Here is a 20001-nt window from a genome sequence, read left to right as displayed (position 1 = left end):
CAAACAACAGCTGCACTCACACACATATGCAGTGAACTGAGACACTGACAAGAACAGACAGCTGTCTTGTACTTGACATGTATACTAGTCCAGTGAATAAACAACAACTATTTGCATTTATTTTAGTTTTAGATGTATAGATATGTGTGCAGTCATAGTAGGTCATCTGTAATAGGTAGCAGAGTGGTTGAAAGGGCTGAAAACAAGGTTGATCTTGTTTCTACATTTAAACAGTGAGAGGAAACAAAAAAAGTAGAGACACAGTTTAATTTTATTGATTGGACAGCTTACAATCACAGTAATCATTGGATTGCCAACAATCTAAAGGCACTGCTTAAGCACTTACTAGTCTGAAATATGGTGTTCAAGTGATATTAAGGACATCTTAAAGTTACGTATGACTCTGTAAAAAAAGAAAGACATCATCCGGATTTACAGGACGATCCAATGTTAGAGCAGATAACTGGCATGGAGGGCTGGGAGGTCACTCTGTTTGGCTAAGGAGTGGCAGCAGTTGAGAACAATAGATGCTGACGTTTAATGCCACAGTTTCACTCTGCGACTCGTGATTTGTCACAGAAACCTGTGAACAAAGCTGCATGGACGTGCGCGGTTTAATCTTCCCCTCCACAGAGCAGCAGCAGGGTTTTACGGTAGTCTCCTGATGTGTCACTCTGAACAGAGACGACAAAAACACACAGAAAAGGACCTTCAATTCATGTGACTCTGTTCATGTTTACTCGGTCAATCAATCATTATTAGAGTTAAACAATCATTCACTCTCACACTCACACGTACGGTCAATTTAGAGTGTCCAATTATCTGCATGTTTTTGGACTGTGGGAGGAGGCCAGAGTATGCACACATACGCACACATGGGGCTAAAGACCCTCAGGTGAACTGGGATTCGAATTGGTGACTTTATTGTTGTGAAGCAACAATTAAAATCAATAATTACATTTAAATAGGTACTACCCTTTAAATCAGCTGATACTCATATACTATACAACTAAAAAAAACTTCCTCATTTTGGTAATTACTGTAGTGTAACTGTATTAAAGTCATCAACAGGCTTTACAACAAGCACTGTCTTCCAAAACAAAATCTCAAAATTGAATGTGAAAAAACTGTTTAACTTTTTATTTCACTACAAAACACACGCTACACATTATTTTTATTCATAACATTTGAAACTTTGCTCTTGCGTAATCTGATAATGCACCCTACGTGTTGTATTTGTGTCACAGCGTTTTAATTTGCAAATTATTTTAGAACTGTTTCTGCGTACTTCCTGTCACTGCGACTGTCAACCAATCACATAGCGGATGCAGAGAGGAAGTTAAGCACAAGGGAAATTCCTAGAGCAGTGCAGTGGTTACAGACCCATAGTCCACCGCAGGAAGCTATAGATTATAGGACCCCACCACAGCAGCAGCAGCAGAAGGCTGTGCAACGCACGCTCAGAGTTGTTACAGAGTCACAGAGACAAACATGACAGGGGTGTTAGTCGACACAGACTTACAAGCATAGTTTCTACCTGGATGAATTCATGGAGGGAGACTTCATGTGTGTCCTTGAACTCTTTGCGAATGTTGAAAAGGTCGACCTCGCTACGGGACACCATAATGCGAATCAGCGCTCTGTCATCTGTGCCGAGGCCCTGTAGAGTACGAGATCAGCTGATACTTTGTTGTGTCTGACTTTGCTACAGTAGCTGCTACTGTCTCAGCAGGAACAATACAGTGTAAGAAACAAAACCTAAGTATAAATTACATGCAGCAACAAATATGACTTTATTACTTGCTTCTGGAATGATGAACTATAAGACCGCAGCTACACATTAAATGACTATATTTTAAAGCTGCAGCGTGTCATTTTTGTTGTGGATGTTATTATTCTGCCTGTTCATCTGAACACTGGTTCTGTCAAGTGATACAATCAGACCTGACTGAGGGAGCATTTGCATGTATACAGTGGCAGCACGGGTGGATGGGAGCAAGAGAATTCACTTCTGAAACCTTTCATTGACTTGTCTTTGTGTTTTCATTCATACTCCAACCCGTTTGCAACAGTTTGTGCTTTACTAGCACAATACTGCAGTTGCCTCCGTCTGTGAAGCCAATCACTCTACAGTGCAGAGATCGAAACCACCGCTATACTGAGAGACATAGAGAGCTGTGTGGCACTGACAGGCTTAATCACCATTGTGTGAACTCATTTGATAATTGTTTTGAACATTACGGATGTTTCTTTACAGTTAAATGCTATGGAGTACAATAAAAAAGCATGGTGAATAAATACCTTCATGGCTTTGTACAAACGGTCGGCAAAATAAGAGGGCTGATTCTTCACACTGCGGACTGCGAAGCAAAGAGAGAGTCAACAGGGACTGATGAGAAGTCACAGAATATGTTGCCAGCACTTTAACTTGATATGTATGAAGTTAAAAAAACAAAATGACATCAAAGTTGCTCATTACCTATAGCAAAAAAGGCATTTCTCACATCCCCAGACGTTTCTTTTTTGATAATTTGTTCAATGTCCTTATTGGTGTATCTTACAAACTCCTGGAATACTGTGAATAGACAAGAAAACGACCAGTTGTATACAGAATAAACTGTATATATAATTCTGTGTGTATATAGTGTGTATATGTGTTTGCAAATGAGTTGATCACTGTGATTCCTCCTTTACCTCTCCTGAGATGGGGGAAGCTCCTGGTGCACAGGATACTCATGAACTTCATCTCCATATCATCAGAGTCTGCATTGCATGCCTCAGCAAGTTCCTGAATTGTTCAGGAGGAAAAGAACAAGAATAATCATTTCAAACCATTCTTTTCTTTGACCCTTTTACCACAACCAATGATTACAGCCATAAACCAAATCACCTGAGCATCTGCATTGGCTCTTTCCACATCTTCAGGGCCTTCCTCTCTCGCACCCTGAACAGAATAGAGGTGAAACGTAAACCTGGTAACAACTAACTAACCAGTAGCTCAGAGATTTTTGTTCTCTGCTGCAAAAGTGGTGCGGTTTGAAAATGTGTTTTTAATGATGATAATAATACCTGTACAAGAGAAACAAGGATGCGGCAGAAGTGGCCTGATGTTTCTGACTGGATGGCGTTCTCCAGAGACTTCTTATAGGCTGCGTAAAAACACATTGCATGCTGAAGTTTGCTAAGACAAAAAGTGACTTTAAAAAACAACTTTGTGGTTTGAACTCACCGTCCTGATAGGCAGCGTTCATGGCAAGTATTTGCTCATTGTTCCTGGTGACCAGGATCTCAATGAGAGAGTGTTCGTCTGTCCCAGCGCCCTGTTAAATTAACATGAATGTTTATCACAAGTCTACATGTGAGTAAGTGTGAACTGTGCCACTTCACACGTACTGTCAAAGATCCATGTTCCGCTATTTCTGTTCACGTCCATTCACATTATATTTGTATCTTAGTGATGTTCAGCACTTGTGGCCATTCAAGACTTTGAAAAACAGCAAATTGGTATTGATCTTATTTTGTGCCTTGCTTTGTATCTATGATGGCAAATTCCTCTGCACTCAATTCTTGTCTGATGAGTAAGATTTCTACAGAGGGAAATTCAGTGTTTAATATGTAATAAACATATGGAGTCTAAAGATGTTTGACTATATTCACTTTCTGTGTTGAGTGTTCTGGATCAGCTATACCTCCATTGCCTTCCTCATCATTTTGGCATCAAAATCTGCAGGAGTCATCATCAGCCCAATGATTAGCCTCTCTAAGTTCTTGGACAGTTCAGATTTCAGGTCTTTCATTAGATCCTGAGGAAACGTGTCAAAACAACATAGAAACAAAAAAGCCATCATATTTTTTTATGCAACAGATGTTAACATGCCACTAAAAGTGAAGATGTTCAGTTATTTCTATTTCACCTTAATGATTAATGTCTCTTACCCTTCCCAGTAAGGATTTGAATGCTTGTCTGATCTCTTGCCTCTGAGCATTGCTTCTCTGCGCAACAATGTCAATAATTGCATCTTCATCTGTTCCTGTGGTTAAAAAAAGAGGGAAAGCAGTCAAAAAATGTGTTTCAGCGCTGGTGCAGTAGCAGTGTGAATTCAGTGTGTCCAGTTTTCAGCTGCATACCAAATCCCTTCATGGCTTTCCTCAGTGCTTGGGCATCAGCAGCAGGGTCAAAATTGGTTGAGGGGTGAACTGTTGGCCTCAGCTGGAAATTTGGATGAGATTACACTATTATTATTACCATGTACACTCAGATAAATAAACCAGAGCCGTAAGATCAGTGATAATCATGCAAAATGTTAATTATATAATGGTTTAGTTTCAAAAAAGGTAACTTTATAATTTGTTTCTAGTTTATGGTATAATTTACTTTATAGTAGTTGCTAAATAATACTCAAATTATGTATTAAGCTCTAAGATAATAGTCAATGGATATTTGATGGGGATTGTGTCCTTGTGAGGTTAGAGGCTACGACATTGAAAAGGTGTGTAGGCTGAAGCCTAATCATAATGAGCATTAGTGAGACAGCCTTTTGTTGACAAAAAATGCTGAGATCGTTTTGACATTCACCAGCTCCTGGAACAGAACGAACCACACAGTGGCTTTGTGAGCACACTACGACAAAAACTATTTGCATTTGAGTGAGGCATTCTGAACCTTTCCTTTGTTAGACAAGGCGTTCACTGTGAACTCAAGGCAGAGTTATCAGCACAGTTTATGACACTGCGAGAAGCGTGGCCAGCAGACAATTATGATGGATTGATGCATGATGCACTGCCAAGCCAAACATGCAATGACACATCTACAGTGAGAGCAAACAGAGGCCCAAACCTGGACTTTGGCCATGGCACTTAATTCCCACATCTTGTAGGCTAACTGAGCAGCTTCAGGGAAGAACTCTCCAGCTAAGCTGTAATGATGAGTTTGACACAGCACAACATACTCAGCAAAGTCAAAAACTCCACCGGTATATGAAAAGTGTAATTATAAACAAAACTGCTGCTTATTTTTTTTCAAACAGTCATTAGTCAAATGTCAATTTCATCAAAAAGACAATTCATTCATCTCTGCTCCATCACCGTAAAAACAAACTTCTCATCTTTTAACTCCTGGTGATCTAGCACCACCATCTGGTTGCTGCTGCTGTTTGCAGCCCAATTGGAACTTACTCATCATCTCCTCCACACAGATTAAGCAGAGTCCTCTTGTAATCGCCTGATGTGTCATCCTAGAAACGCCAACATTTTGAGTGGTGTCAAATATTTAATTTAGTACACATTTTGAAATCTTCATAGCTTTTTTTTTTCTCTTCTTTTACCTTAATCATGTTGTAAAGTGACTTCTCATATCGGAGGCGGAAAAACTCTCGAATATCCAACATGTCTATTTCAGATCGACAAATCATGATCCTAATCAAGGTGTTGTCCGCTGTTCCGAGACCCTGGAGACAAAGGAGAGGAAAAGTGGTGAGGGGCAGGACAATTTGACAATGATTTAAATGATAAGTCTAATAATAGATATGTTTACTGGAGGCAGATGTTTTCATGGTGTGTGTTTACCTTCATTGACTTGTAAAGGCACTTGGCAAAGAACATGGGAACGCTCCTTATGCACTGGACTGCAATACAACATCAAAAAGGAGGTCTGCATTAAGAACTTGACATTTCCCAGCACCAGTCATTGTGTTGAGTCCTACTTACCAACAGCCAGCATCAGCCTCTCAAAGTCTCCAGATAACTCATTCTTTATGCTGTCCTCAATGGACTTTTCTGCGATCTTCTCGTACGCATCGAAAACTAAACAAATACCAAACAGACAAAATCATTTTGTGTCTAATAATCTAATGTTCGGCTCTGAGAAGAGGCCTAAGTAATCAAAGTGGAGTGTTACCATGTTGAATCTGGCAACAACTCATTACTTGACACCTACACTCATACAACAATGTTTAACAAAGGTCACAGAGTGGGGATGTCTTGAATGCCTCGTTGTTATGTTAAAAACCCTATATGCTGCACTCACCCATGCGAAGGTGGGTCACACTGCGGCTTCCCAGGATCATGATGAATTTGGCCTCATCAGTCCCCCACTGCTCTTCTCCTGCAGAGTACAGGTCCTGTGCAGAAGGGGAGGAAACACATGATGACACACAGTAGGTCTTCAAATTGTTAATAAGAATGTCAATAAAATTTAGACGAACTGCCGTTAATCAGCTCCATTACATTTTGTTTTCCTTTTGAGAGTGACTTAAAATAAATAAAATATATGACTTTTCACAGGTCCACTGTGTAAAAATGCATCAGGGAACCGTGTTGACCTTTGCATACCAGAGAGGGTGCAAACTCTTTTTCACAACTCTCTTCATTCTCCCAGGAATTTCCTTTTTCTTCTTTGCCTCTTCAAAACGCAAAACCTGTACATCCCTTTGGGCTTCTGTGGAAACATGTCAGCCTCCATAGGCAAGGCCCTTACCTTAAGTACATACATGAGGCTTATTCTAAGGCCATGGAAACCAAAAGATCCTTATTTTAAAGTCATGAAACACCAAAGCATCATTCAAATTCTCACTTGTGCATCCTGCTCCACCAAGTCTGCATCCACCACTCCTGACTCGTCTCTGGTCCCCTGAAAATATGACAACACACTCACATCAGACTAAAACAAAGTCACTTCATGTCTGACTGCACATTTCAATAGTGATCACATCAACTCCTGAGTGAACTGACCTGCATTAAAACAACCAGCATCTTCTTAAAGTGACCTGAAGTGTCCTTGATTATGTCCCCCTCCATGTCTCTGCCATAGGCTTCAGACAAACACACATGTCAATTACAAATGCTGACACATAGTAATAAATTATTTACTTGTTTAAAATGAACATGACTTACCATCCTTGTATGCTGCAACCATGTCTTGTATCTGTTTGTTGTTTCTCGATGCCAAGATCTCAATCAGGCACTTCTCGTTTGTTCCAGCTCCCTTATAACAGAGAATGACCTTTAACACAAAGTAGCTACAGCTTCACTGGATGTGACTGAGGAACGAACGATGTAAATGTCTCACTTTGACTGCATCATGGACTTCTTTGGCGTCATGGTAGGCTGGAGTTCTCATCAAACTGACGATGAGACGCTCAAATTTGCCAGTCAGCTCATACTTCAAGTCTTCAATCAGGTCCTAGTGAGACAATATTAGATTTATATGTAACTATGTAGGGTATTGCTATATGGAAAGTCAACATCAAAACAAATCAATTACTAAAAGAAAGTCAGTTTTCTCTTTAATCAAAGATGAATAATGGAGGTTCTTGTGCCTTTCCAAAGCTGCACTTGTATGCTGAAATGACTTCCTGCCTCTGTGCACTGCTTCTTGAGGTGACCAGGTCCAAGATGGCTTCCTTGTCACTACCTGAGGAACACAAGCCAACACTGTCAAAAATGGACATCTGCTTCATCAAAGTCATACATTGATGTATGATTGGATCTTTGTCAGTCAGAGGAAGTCAAACAGCAAAGATCCTAGACGTAGTGAAACACTCACCCATGCCTTTCATGGCATTGTAAAGAGCCTCAGCATCAGCGCTGGGGTCAAAGTCTGGAGCATCTGTAATTGTGCCTCTGAACACCTGTAAGAGAAGGTGAGACATTTCAACAGTGACGTTAGCCCTGACTATTTCACAGTAAAGTAATAAAATACATGGAGATCTGAGTTTGTATTCTCAATATTGTTACCGTGTTAGGGCCTGCACTTTACGTCACCCTTCATGGTTAATGTATGCACTGCATATTTTTTGTTTCACCTCACTGTGTGCTGCATACGGCTGAAATGACAATAAACATACAACGACTATTGCTACACCAGTGCACCTGAAACAGGAACCCTAATGATGTGTTGGGAAATTAACTCTAGCTATGTGTGAAGCTGCAACTAATTATTTTCATAATCGATTAATCTGTCGATTATTTTCTCGATTAATCGTTTGGTCCATAAAATATCAGAAAACCTTAAAAAATGTTGATAGTGTTCATCAAACCTGGAAGTGATGATGTTCTCAAATGTCTTGTTTTGTCCACAAATCTTGTTTTAATCATAAAAAAGCTTCAAACCGATTAATCGATTATCAAAATAGTTGTCGATTAATATAGTAATCTATTAATAATTGATTAATTGATTAATTGTTTCAGCTTTAGTTATGTGTCATATTGTTGTTGACAGTAGGACGTTGGCTGTGGTTAATGAGGTGAGAATGCTAACCACAGCTCAGGAGAAAGAAACTAAAATGTGTGGTTAAAAAACAAAACCAAAGGAAAGTCTGTAGTTCTTGGAATAGAGCCAATTTTGTTGTTGTTTTTTGCCACGCTAGCCAATTGGCCCATTACTTATTTCAATATTAAAGCCAAAGGTGAAGATTCTGTGAATATTCTGATTAGGTTTGTTCTTTCAACAACTTTTGTAGACTGAAGGGAGACAACTCACTCTAGACTACTGCTCAAGTAGTTGAGAAAAAGGTCAAATGTGAATCTCCTCAGGGTGTGAGTAGTGGACTCACTGTGACAGGAGGTGAGGCCAAGTCTGTCATTGCTTACCAGGGAGGGCTCCACGCTGAACCCAAGCATGTTACTGGCATTGGGCCTCATTAGGAGGTTTCCAACTAAGTGTCACTGCTGTCTCCTGTACATAGCATGTAGTGTGTGTGTGTGGCCTGTGGGTGTGATGGGGGAGGACTGTAGGGTGTGTATTAGTGTGGAGTCAGGTTTCACACAGAGCACCTGACACATAAAGCCTCAAATTTAACATACACTTAATATCATTGACCATGTAAAGAATGTACAGTTCTGCTTTAAAACATTGAGATACTGCTCACATGAATAAAAATTATCACAGCTTTGTCATTTTGGCCATACAAATGTATAGTGTTACAAACTCCTTCACTGTGGAAAACAGGAAAACTTGGCAGATGGATTGAAGCTCAAACTGCAGCTGTTGTTGTAAACATTCCTGCTGCATTGAGGCAGAGAGCCAAAGTGTCCTCTCCACTCGTCTGAGGGACCACTGCACATGCTCTGAACCTCTGCTTCACTACAACAGCCATCACTCCTCACGACAGCTGGAGTGCTTCACCCACATAGCAACAGGACCACAAATACAAGCCCAGAGCAACAGACTTTTCACCAAGAATAATGTCTTTTATTCAAAGACACTTGATGAAGATGTCATTTTGTGGACTAAATTAAATTTCTACCACTTCCTTCCTCACTGGGTGCAGTTTGTTTCTTCTGTTGCCAAAGCTACAGTTTTCCAGAGCACAATTAAGAGCAAGTGTGTGTTTCACCTACAGCCAGTGCAGAATAGCGAGGCACTGACTTACAACTTGGACAATAAAGTTTGAAACCTGCTACAAGGTTTAAATAATTCTTCAAAGCTATTAACTTCGGAAAGATGCAGTCAGGTGTGTCTATCAGACGTGCAGGTGAGGGTGGTGCCTCCGACACCCTATACTGCTGCCATTATGATGGAGAGGACTCGTGTGGTGGCAGGCGGAAGAAAAATAGCCTCACTTTTGTCCCACACCTCAATCAATGGTAAACAAACCCATCCAAGTTCTATGGACACGAGATCTGGGCTGCAGTGCGATATAATATCATGCTCACAAAACGCAAGATGAGAAAGGTCTGGTCCACTTACCATCTCTATATTTGGTCTTGTGTGTCAACACTGTGCAGGAATCAATAGTTTGGGGCCTAGAGAGACAGAGACAGACCGGGAGAGAGAGAGAGGTTAATGTAGATTGCTCACTGGACTTTTGTACTGGAAAAAAATGCCTTTGAAGAGGTTTGTTCAGTGTGTTGTCTGACAGATAACTGATCACTCCTGCTGAGTGAGAGCACCACAGCTCAGCACCAGAGACAGAACATGTACTGTTAGACGTGTCCTCACATTCACCTGAAAAAGGAATGTACAAAAACACCAACTGGCAAAAAAACCCAAAACTGTTTAGTCACTTTTTCCTTACCCATATACTCAGGCCTATATAATGCAGTCTTTCACGTGTGTTTAGGCATATGCAGGTTCTGCTGCTTAGAAGGAACAAGCTAAACTATCACACAGATTTCACTGTTTAGAATTAAAATATAGATTTATGAAGAGAATGAATGGAAAACCAGACCCTATCACTTTGAAACACATACATACAGACTTTAGGACTCTTCAGAGAGAAAAGGAGAGGGGTTCCATGCTGGATTTAAATGCTCTACTGCTTGTTTAAGACAGAAGAGAAGCTCTCTAAAAATAGCATGCACAGTTTAACTTCATGTCATAATCAAGGTCTGGGGGACTAGGCCTCCATATACATGCAATACAGAGCCACACCCTCCTTATATACCTCACATTGTAGCGCAAACTTCACAGGATTTACATTAACCACAGCTGATACATAACTGTATAGGCTTTATTCTGAATTATACAAGTATCAGGTCCCCGTACCTCTTTGTTTCTCACATTAACTTAAAAGCTGAATGAAAGCAGGAGAGTCTGTCCAGCTCTGGCTCTGCAGCTGCAACTCATTGGCACAGAAACTCATGACGCGTCAGCGAACTTTACCGGTGCGTTTCTAGCGGTTTTCCAAGAAGCCGTTTGAGGTTAAACTGAGGGAGAATCACAGCGAGCTCACCTTATTCTGCTGTCTCTGCTCTGTCCCCGCTAACACGGTCCGCCTGTCCGTCTGTCCGTCTCTGTGCGTCTCTCTGTATAACTCAGAGTGTCCCGTTAGCTCTTCTCCGTGACGCAGCGACTGTCTGCAGCGCGCTCTTGCGTGTGTGTGCGCGTGCGTGCGCACATGGCTGTTCAGCGTCTGAATTAGCATTAGCCATTAGCATCATACGCGTACCAGATAACCGATAGCAGATATCGACAAGTAATTCGTCTATTATCCGAAAATATCCGAAGGTTTTCCCTATGTGTGTTCAAAATACTTACACCAATGTTATGGCTAGTAAACATGACCATGTAGATACTGTATCTTTAATTCAAATAAACAATTAGCAAAGTGAATTTCTATAATTGAATCCAATGCACGTGAATGGAGAAAGGTGACGTCATTTGCTCTGGGAAGACTGTCATCTGGAATGTGGCATATCCGAAATGGGAATTTAAAATATCTGTGATACATATACAGAGAAGTTATAGTAAAAGTTAATGCCTTTTATTACAGACCCAGTCAGTTGTAACAAACGCGCTCTACAGAGGCCACCATCTTGCACTGTCATGCTTTTAAAGCAGCCTGAAAACAGACAGACCAGCCAGTGTGTGAGGTTTACAATGCAGAACCAAGAGCACCCTTTATGGTATGCAAAGGCCACCGTAGTTCCCTGACGCACTCGGGAAAGGGAGCAGTGATGAATCGTCCGTTTCTTACAGTCTAGACTCTCGCCATTAGATGTCACTCATTCTTACACAGTGCATTATTATTATTATTATGCAGCGTTGTAGTCCCTCTAATGAGGATACAAGTGCATGCACAATTCCCTTCTTCACACACACACACACACACACACACACACACACACTGAAAAAACACAGGCCATTCCCAAGCATCGAATTAAATCAGAGATCAAAAACAGAAGCAGAGGAAGAATGTGTTTGGAGACAACAGGAGAAAAGAAGATATGCAGGAGTACAGACTAGATCAATAAAGACATGTGTTTACTATTAACAGGGGGGCTGTGACAGAGACGGGCCCAGGAGTGGAATACTAGCATGTAATCTTGTAGTGTTATCTTCTCTCTCTCCCCGTGGAGCACTCACTCAGTCACGCCTCGGGTCATAAAGAAACATGCAATAAGCAGGTGTCAATCCAGTTTGAGACTATTGACGGGGGGAAGGGGGAAAGGGGGAGACAGGAGACAGTGGAGACGGACTGATGGAACGGATTTGAATTCTGCAGCAAGGAGAGGAGGAGAAACGTCGTGGGCGTGAGGAGAGCTGGAGCCGCACGATATGGTCAAAAAGGATGATTTTAACATTACGTTTCAACATGTATGTAATGGATATGTTTAGCACACGAAAAAAAATTCATGTTCATTTGAAGTTTATGCATAACTATAGTATGTTTACATTTGGATCTTGCAATTGCATATTTTTTGCAGTTAATGGAGCAGCCCTACTTAAAGGCACGCACCTACTGTCAGCATACTGAATCACGTTTTGCTCCACATCTCCTTTCGCCTAACTTTTCCAGACAAGAGGACAGCTCTCAGTAGTACCGTTGCCCAATTAGTGCAGTGCAACATTTTGTTTGTTGACGTCCACTGGCCATTACTCTCCATTCCAGTATTGATGCGTGTGATTATTCCTGAGCTAAATGCACTGCTGTTCTCTTTAAACACAGCCCAAGGGCCATTTGTAAAAAGAAGCATTTTGGCACGCAGGCGTCTCATATTTTATTTGCGTAATGAATATGGTGTATTATTCATTTGTTACGCTTGGTAACATTCCCAAAAGTAACTGAGCTGGAATGATAAGAGAATGAAACCGGTGATTGAGACAAATGGAGCTCCACCGCTCAGTGTATAGTAACAATGCATCAGCCACGAGCAGCGGGCATGTTGTTCCAAAAAGGACGGATGGAGAAAAACGGTGTGGAATTTCTCTTCTGCTTCATTACTGTGCCTCACCTGCGCTGCTCAGGGTGAGTAAGGACCAAAGCTCTGGTTTACATTCCACTACATCGAATATGGTCACTGTTTTATTTCTGAAAACAATTACATTACATTACAAAGTCAGGGAGTGCACACAAATTATGTGAAAGTGCAAATTAAACAAGATTAAAGTACAGTATCTTAATATGCACAACAAATACATAACTTGACATAAGGAAATGCTGAATTAAAATACAAGTCGCTGGGAAAAGAAAGTAAAATAAACAATAACAATTGCGATCTGACTAATGTCAGACCCTAAAAACGGACCCTGATGGGCACTTTGTGCAGTCAACATTCACACTGGATGCAGCGCTACGGCACTTACGGTGCGTAATTGAATTGGAAATAAAAGACTGAAGAACTTTGAGTCGATATGAATCGATTTCATTTTCATTGTGGACTGTGCATTGTTCCTTTTAAACATATTGACCGTGTTCAAGCAGTTCACAGACATCTCTCACTGAGCAGGTTAATGAAGAGCTGTGTCATCTGCCGTGATGACATGATGCAGTATGTACTGTTAAGTGTCATCTGCTTGGACTTTAAGGGAAGTCTTAAGCCTCGCTACAGTACAGTTTGGAACATTACACCCTAATTTGGCTTACGTTTGGACTGCGGTCTTAAATTCTCTCTCTCTCTGTTGTAGTTTTCTTAAATTCCTGTTGTCACCCAGAAGTGATGATTTTCTGTCAACCAATCAACGGACTGGAGTGTCTAGCTCCAAGTTTTAGGCGCCTGACCTCCACAGCAGAAGGGGAAAATAAATAACTGTGGAACGTACCATACTGTACTTTTGGTGAAAAATGGGCTTTTGTTACGTAACCTACTGGGCAGTCTTTCCAAAAAAACAGTGGGTCCCATTTGCAACAGCATCCACGATAGTGTAGGTGTGGGTGTGTGTTCGTTCTGTTCTTCTTCAGCGTAGTAACCAGCGCTGGACCAACTGACATACCCACGCAGATACACCTACACACAATGACTTCTTCTGCCTTCTCTTCAACTTTTAGAAAGGCACTGTGTTTTTCCAGAGATTTGAATAGTTGAGCCGTGTTCCCATTATGATACAATTTGGTTTGGTACGGTACGGTATGGTTTTGAGCGGTAAAGCCCTCTGCCAGGCTTGCGTTTCAACAGCGTCACTGAGATATGTAGCACGGCATTGTACCTATAACATCGACTGCCATGGGTCTGGCTCCACTCGTACCATACCGTACCATTACTCGAGGGGTCCAAGGGAAGTATGCAGAAAAATGGAAGCCGAAGCGTTCCACACAGTGGAAACACACCAATTTGGGTGGGACGACATTTTAATCCTCAAAAATACATCAGCAATCTGACATACAATAACATTGGGATATTAAAGACTTAAAATAGATCCTCATTTGAATTAATTTATATAGTACGCGATACGGTTTCTTTTGAGACTTCAGCCTCTTATAGAGTATCGTTGATGACCAAGGTCAAGCTCAGAACCCAGAACCTCTGTGAGGATAAGACACTCAAGAGCAAGCCTCACATGTATGTGCATGTACATGTCCGCTCACTAATGCATGTACAAGAGGGTAGGCCTCTAAGAACATACATTCATGGCACGTGCAAGTACACGTCTGTCGGCACATGACAAAGTTGCCCTTTCGCCTGCTCCCGTGCACATGTGCCCAAAATGCCTCATTGCATATTGAAAACGTGCACTAAACTAATGATGGCAGAGACCCAGAGAGTATGGCTCCAATTACTCAGGTTTCCACTGCCGAGTCATCCAGGCAACCACGGAAGATGTGGTTACTTCCACAAAACCTCCTCACCCCTGTTTCCCGCTGCTTCCCCCGCCTCATCCCTCCATGTTTGCTCCCTCCAGCATCGGCCAGTTGTGACCTTGTGCTCTACCTGTCGCTCTGACAGGAAACCTCCTCCCAGTCTCCCTTTGCACTACCCTCTCTGCCACTTTAAGTCTGTCTGCCTCCGCATCTCATTAAGTGCTCGCCCCATGTCTATATATAGTAAATTGATGTGGGCAGAAAGCAGAGCGTAGTGCAGTATGGGGGAGCAGTATTTAAATGACTGTGTCACCCTGCTGTTAGATGTGGAATGCTGCCACAAACCACCACTATGAATATGCAGAGCAGCTACAACGATGTGTAATTTACACAAAATGTGCGCTTTGGAGTAAATGTGTGTGTGTGTGTTTGTGTACAAGACTGTGAAGGGGGCGGTGAAGGAGAACATTTTGCTGAAATGATCCCATTCTTCTAAACCCTGTTACTGGAGAACAGCTCATCTACACAAATGAATCCCAGGCTGAAAATAGAAATATGAAGCTGCTCTGAATAAAAGAAAGCAGGACGACACAGCCATGCCCCACAAAAGCCATCCTGAGTGCAGGCGTGTATTGTGTGTATATGTGTGAATGTGTGCACGCCAGCTACCAAGCTAGCCCTTAGCATGTCTAAGTGCGTGTGCAACGTGTCCCTAGTTGTAGGCCCTTGAGCAAGAGGTTCCTTTTAGCCACAAACAGCCCATGCTCAGATATACAGGGCATAAATATAGAGATGTCTCAAAAAGCATCTCCTGTCCACATTAGCACGCATGAGTAATTCCCTTTCATCTCCCACTGCAGTGAACTGGAACAGGATAATGACAATAATAGCAAAGTTTTTTTTTTTTTTTCCTCATATGCTTCTTTTAAAAGCCAGATGCGTGACAGCAAATTAAAATTGAACACGGTATTCCTAAGATGTCTTTCTTGTAATTCACCTGGAATTTATTCCTCATTTCATCCTCAACTGCGTTCCTTCCATGAAACCTTTTTTCTTTCTTCTCACCGTTTCACCACCAGGAGGCATTATGTAAAGCTATCAACTGTTTATGCCCATCTCTTTGCACATAGATGGCCATAAGAGTTGACCATGCTGAAAATTTGAAAAGCAGCGTGCGGCGGCGAGTGACTGCTTCACTAATCAGTATGCTTTGCAACACAGAGGCTTAAATCCCCTGCTCTGCAGGCATGCCAGGGGAAACAAAAGCTTCACCTAAAACCAATCTCCGCCATATTTCACACAACACTTCGATTTTGCCCTTGTTACCCAAGCACAAACTAGATGGCAGGCATTGGGGATTGGGTAGGACAAACATGTCCATGTTTTTGTTTATTGTGCAGGGGTTTAAGCAGTGAACTGATCTCGCGTGGAACGGTACGTTCTTCAGGTATGGAACAAATTGTTTGCGTTTCCATTAGGAATAGTGTCAAAAAATAACCAAGCATTCCATTGTGGGTACCAGAGTAATGTTAGAGTAATACAGCCGTTGCAAACTGTACAGTACTGCACTAAAGCAAACTGTACCATGACGGAAACGCGGCCTTTTGACCTCCAGAAGAAAAAGGTTTACGATAAGGATTTGCTGTTACGAGTACAACAAGCGCAAGAATCGCTCACACTTTTTCCAAACAAAAGTGATGAACGCTATTCCCACTGTCAAAAGACTGAAAAAAAAAAATTTGCTTCACTGACTACTGCATAAAAAAGGAGCGTCATTGAACTATAGGACAATGAAAAAGTTCCATAAAGACACAGTACTGGACAGTTTTCAGCGGAGGACTTAAATTACCTACTCTGCTTTCATATCCACACTTTTAAAATGTCTGCAATCAATTATTTAGCCAGTGGGATGTTCCTTAACCTTTCAAGACCCATATCTGCAAGTATCTGCTGGTTTGTCCTTGAGCAATACACAGTGTCCCCACCTGCATGAGATTGAGTGACACTGAGACAATGTCCCTACAGAAGTGCACTAATTCTACTATTCTATTCTTTTGTTTTTGACTTTTCTGACTACTTATACTTCATTTGGTGGAACGTATTTCTGATGCATATCTTGCAACAATCAAACATTTACTTAGTGGACTGCATGAGTGTTTGCCGAAGGGTTTTTTTCCACCACAGAGATGAAACCTGAATTACTGTCACTCGCTCGAATGTGCTTTAGTTAGTTGTGGTTTGGCGGCTAATCCCCAGTGACTGGCGAACAGCTTTTTTTTGTTGAAAGGTAACAAATACCTCTGCACCAAATTCCATTTGTTGTGTAAATCATGTTGTCATTAGCAGAGGAATAGTATGTGTCAGCTTTCTAATCACCCTGCACCGTTATTGTACTAACATAAGATTAAAACTGATATTCCAAATTCTCAGTAGCTATTATTATGTTCATAATTGTCACAGCGTATGACAAAAGGCATTTTCAAATGTAAGAACTGCAGGGAATTGTTTGACAGTAAATGGAGAACAGAGGCTGTTTCTTCCCCCTCCTCCACTGCAGCTCACAGTGGTGAACAAGAAAGACATGTACTCTATGTTGGGATGGAACAGAGCAAGCGGTCAATCTATTATTCTAGGACACTTCAAATATTTTGCTTGGGGCAAACTTTGCAAAACCCTGGCTTGAGAAAGACTGATGATTCGGAGCTATTTTTAGTTCCTAGCCCCCTCTCTTCCCTTATACTTCTCCTCTTCCTCCCCTACTCACCTCTTTCCATGCCTTTATTATTCCGGGGAGTGCTCCTCTCAATGCTGAAATGCCCCCGTGCACACAGGTATTACTGAGGCTTCACAGTTCACCTCAACACCTCTGTGTGTACGAATCTTAGTGTGTGTGTGTGTGTGTGTCAGAGTGACTCAAAAGAAAGAGCAAGTGAGATGGAGTGATTTAGTTTGACAGACAGGTTTTGTAATACAGTATTTTAAATGATATTCCCTCTCCTCACTAACGTGCCCGAGCTACTCATTCCCAACTGGATCGTGCTCCAACTGACGCTGAAACCAAGAGGTCAGTCACTAAAACGGTCAACCGCGTGCCCGCCAACAGAAACATCGTAAAGTATTTAAATCTGAATGCTACCAAACTGACAAAGACAATGCAAATGTTTAACTGGCAAATCCTTAACAATCACCCTCTTAGATTGTTATGTTAGCATGATTACCTTTACTAATTAAACACATTTCTAATGGGTTTTTTCCCCCCCCCTGGTATTTAATTATGAATAAAAAACTTGCTAGAGGTAGCTTAAGGAATAATCTATGAAAGGTTTATGAAAAGTGGATCTACATTTTTAATTATTTTCTGACCTTTTATGGACAAATCAAGAAAATCATCAACACATATTGAGAGTATTACGTCGTTTGCTGTGTCATTGTGCTCGCTTGACTCAGCCTAAATATCAACAGTGCACACCGGAAACTCCAAGAGGCAAATTATTTGTTAGACAACAGCAAATGGACTCAAGTTTGAACCTTTGGCTTAAAATTCATCAGGTGGAACATGCAGGTCTGAACTCCCAATACTCCCTGTGAAATTGCAGTATTGAGTATCAACCAATAAACTCCCCATCTTGCAGCAGGTCCTCTATTTCTATTTCCTCCCCCATTGCACATGGTGTTGCTGTCCCTCATTCTGATACATCAACAGTCCACTTCTCACACTCAAAAGAAGAACAACGTGTAAGAGTCTGTAGCATGTGACATGATTGTCACGTGAAGTAACACAGAGTAATAGCTGCGCAGTCCAACAGAAATCCAGTGAGACCCCGTTTGTTTTTTAGCGACAGTGTGTGTGTATGACACTAGTGTGCAATGACAGGGGCAGAGAAGAAGACTGGTCATGATTCATTTAGTTGAAATCCATTCTCATTGTCAGCCTTGCTGCATACATCAGGAAGAGCTGTCATGCTTTGTCGATGAATGGTTTAATCATGATTTGCATTAAACTTCCATCATACCTCGTGTGGACAAGACATTACTGATGGGGATGCTGGAATTATTTATAAATCTGAGTTGTTTTCCAACTTAAAAAAGAATTGAACAAAGTTTAATCGTTACTAGTTCAAATAAAGCCTGATAATCAGAGATGAACTGACTAGTCTTAGCAAACTTTATGTATACAACATCATTTTCTGCGGATGATGAAGACAAACCAACAGTTAGGCGGGGGGAGGAGCGGTGACGAGATGCATTCAATGACGCCCGGAAATCACTTCTGCAAACCAACATGCAGTCTGCTAAACAAATGCTTGTTGCTGCTGCTGCCACCTTGTGGAAATAGATGCACTACTGATTAGGTATTCACGTAGACGTATGTTTTCATTCCTGATGTTTTTTGAGGAGGCTGCCATGAGCATTGCTGTCCTTCAAACTATCATTATTCTATCAGCGTTTTAAAATCCACTATCCGTTGACCTCTAGTAGGGAGGATGGAAGGGATGGAAAATGGGAGGAGGTGAGGCATTATGAGGTGCTATAAAGGATGAAACATGTAGAGGGAGGGCTGAGGTAGGTAGTAACCGTTCTTGTGTGAGGGAGTGTGATTACCGCATTGGGAGTTGTTCAGAGGAGCAGGAAGGTGGGATGTGGGAGGATGGCTGCAGGTGTGTCAGTTTGTTGGTCAGACGCTGCTTCCTCACCCAGCACCTCTGACATCACCAACACCTGAGCCACCATCTCCCCCCTTTTTTTTCTTTTTTTTTTTAGCCCAAAGCTAATTTCAGCTCTGTCCAGCGGGGTGAAACACTGTGCTGCTCTCTACCTGCACACTGCCAAACATCATTACAGCCAGGAAATGAAGGGCTCTAGTTCAAACAATCCATTTACATCTGTACATTTGCTTATCAATGTATGTTCTGAACAGAGAGTTTTTGTCAAAATGTAAATGGTAAATGGTCTGTATTTATAAAGTGCTCGTGTGGCCTTGATGAGCCCCCAAAGCTGCTTTAGACGACAGATATGGCATTCATTCATATACTGTACACCATTGTGCGGCGCTTTATGTCCATCACACATCTTTAATACCCAATCACCTGCACAGCCGTCAGGAACAACGTGGCATTAAGAGTCTTGCCCAGGGACATAGCGGCATGTGGACTAGCTGAGCCGGGAATTGAACCTTCCCATTCAAAGACGACTCGCTCTACCTAAATAATTTAGCTACAACTACAAGTGACAATTAAAAGGATAACTGTCAATGGTGGAAGCTAATGTGGCAACAAATAGACAATACTATAAGAAGTTGCTAATATTAGGCCTCATCTTGGCGAGAACAGTATGACAGAGCAGCAAAACCTCTGAGAAATGGTGCAATTCATTGCTCGAGATTGGAGATTCTGCTTTAAATGTGTCCGATGTGCTACATATGCTTTTATATTCAAACACATTTCTTCTCATTAGAGCGGAAGTAATTTGATGTATTTCCATTTTTGATCATTGTCCCTTGCAGCACTATATCTAATTACATGTCAAGGGAAAACGCTGATGA

At 41.5% G+C, this 20001-nt stretch overlaps 1 protein-coding gene across 2 annotated transcripts; it reads right to left on the bottom strand.

The window, feature by feature from the left end:
* Positions 1-253: 253 nt before the first annotated feature.
* anxa6 (annexin A6) lies at positions 254-10797 on the bottom strand. 2 transcript variants are annotated; one of them, XM_044041028.1, is made up of 25 exons: positions 10674-10797; positions 9689-9744; positions 7544-7628; positions 7317-7411; positions 7067-7180; positions 6892-6982; positions 6730-6809; positions 6572-6628; positions 6026-6119; positions 5707-5802; positions 5566-5624; positions 5325-5447; positions 5176-5234; positions 4838-4916; positions 4129-4210; positions 3937-4031; positions 3690-3803; positions 3230-3320; positions 3070-3149; positions 2891-2944; positions 2695-2788; positions 2480-2575; positions 2302-2360; positions 1523-1660; positions 254-674 (listed from the first exon to the last, which is right to left on the bottom strand). In XM_044041028.1, exons 2-25 carry the CDS (start codon positions 9689-9691, stop codon positions 615-617), a joined length of 1998 nt encoding a protein of 665 aa, XP_043896963.1. In that variant the 5' UTR covers positions 9692-9744; positions 10674-10797; the 3' UTR covers positions 254-614. The 2 variants fall into 2 exon arrangements, with proteins under 2 accessions (XP_043896963.1, XP_043896964.1); XM_044041029.1 differs by having other exon boundaries at positions 1538-1660.
* Positions 10798-20001: the final 9204 nt, after the last annotated feature.

Source organism: Solea senegalensis, linkage group LG12 (genome assembly GCF_019176455.1).
Source record: "Solea senegalensis isolate Sse05_10M linkage group LG12, IFAPA_SoseM_1, whole genome shotgun sequence".
NCBI lineage: Eukaryota > Metazoa > Chordata > Actinopteri > Pleuronectiformes > Soleidae > Solea > Solea senegalensis.
Note: the sequence above shows the minus strand (reverse complement) of the source record. Positions and strands in the feature narration are given on the sequence as shown.

Excerpts from the sequence above, each read along its gene's own strand:
- anxa6 (XM_044041028.1), bottom strand. Across the intron at positions 4,917-5,175 it reads CTGTGTGGAGGAGATGATGA|CTTAGCTGGAGAGTTCTTCC; the intron begins GTAAGTTCCAAT and ends TCATCATTACAG. Across the intron at positions 2,361-2,479 it reads AAATGCCTTTTTTGCTATAG|TCCGCAGTGTGAAGAATCAG; the intron begins GTAATGAGCAAC and ends TTTGCTTCGCAG.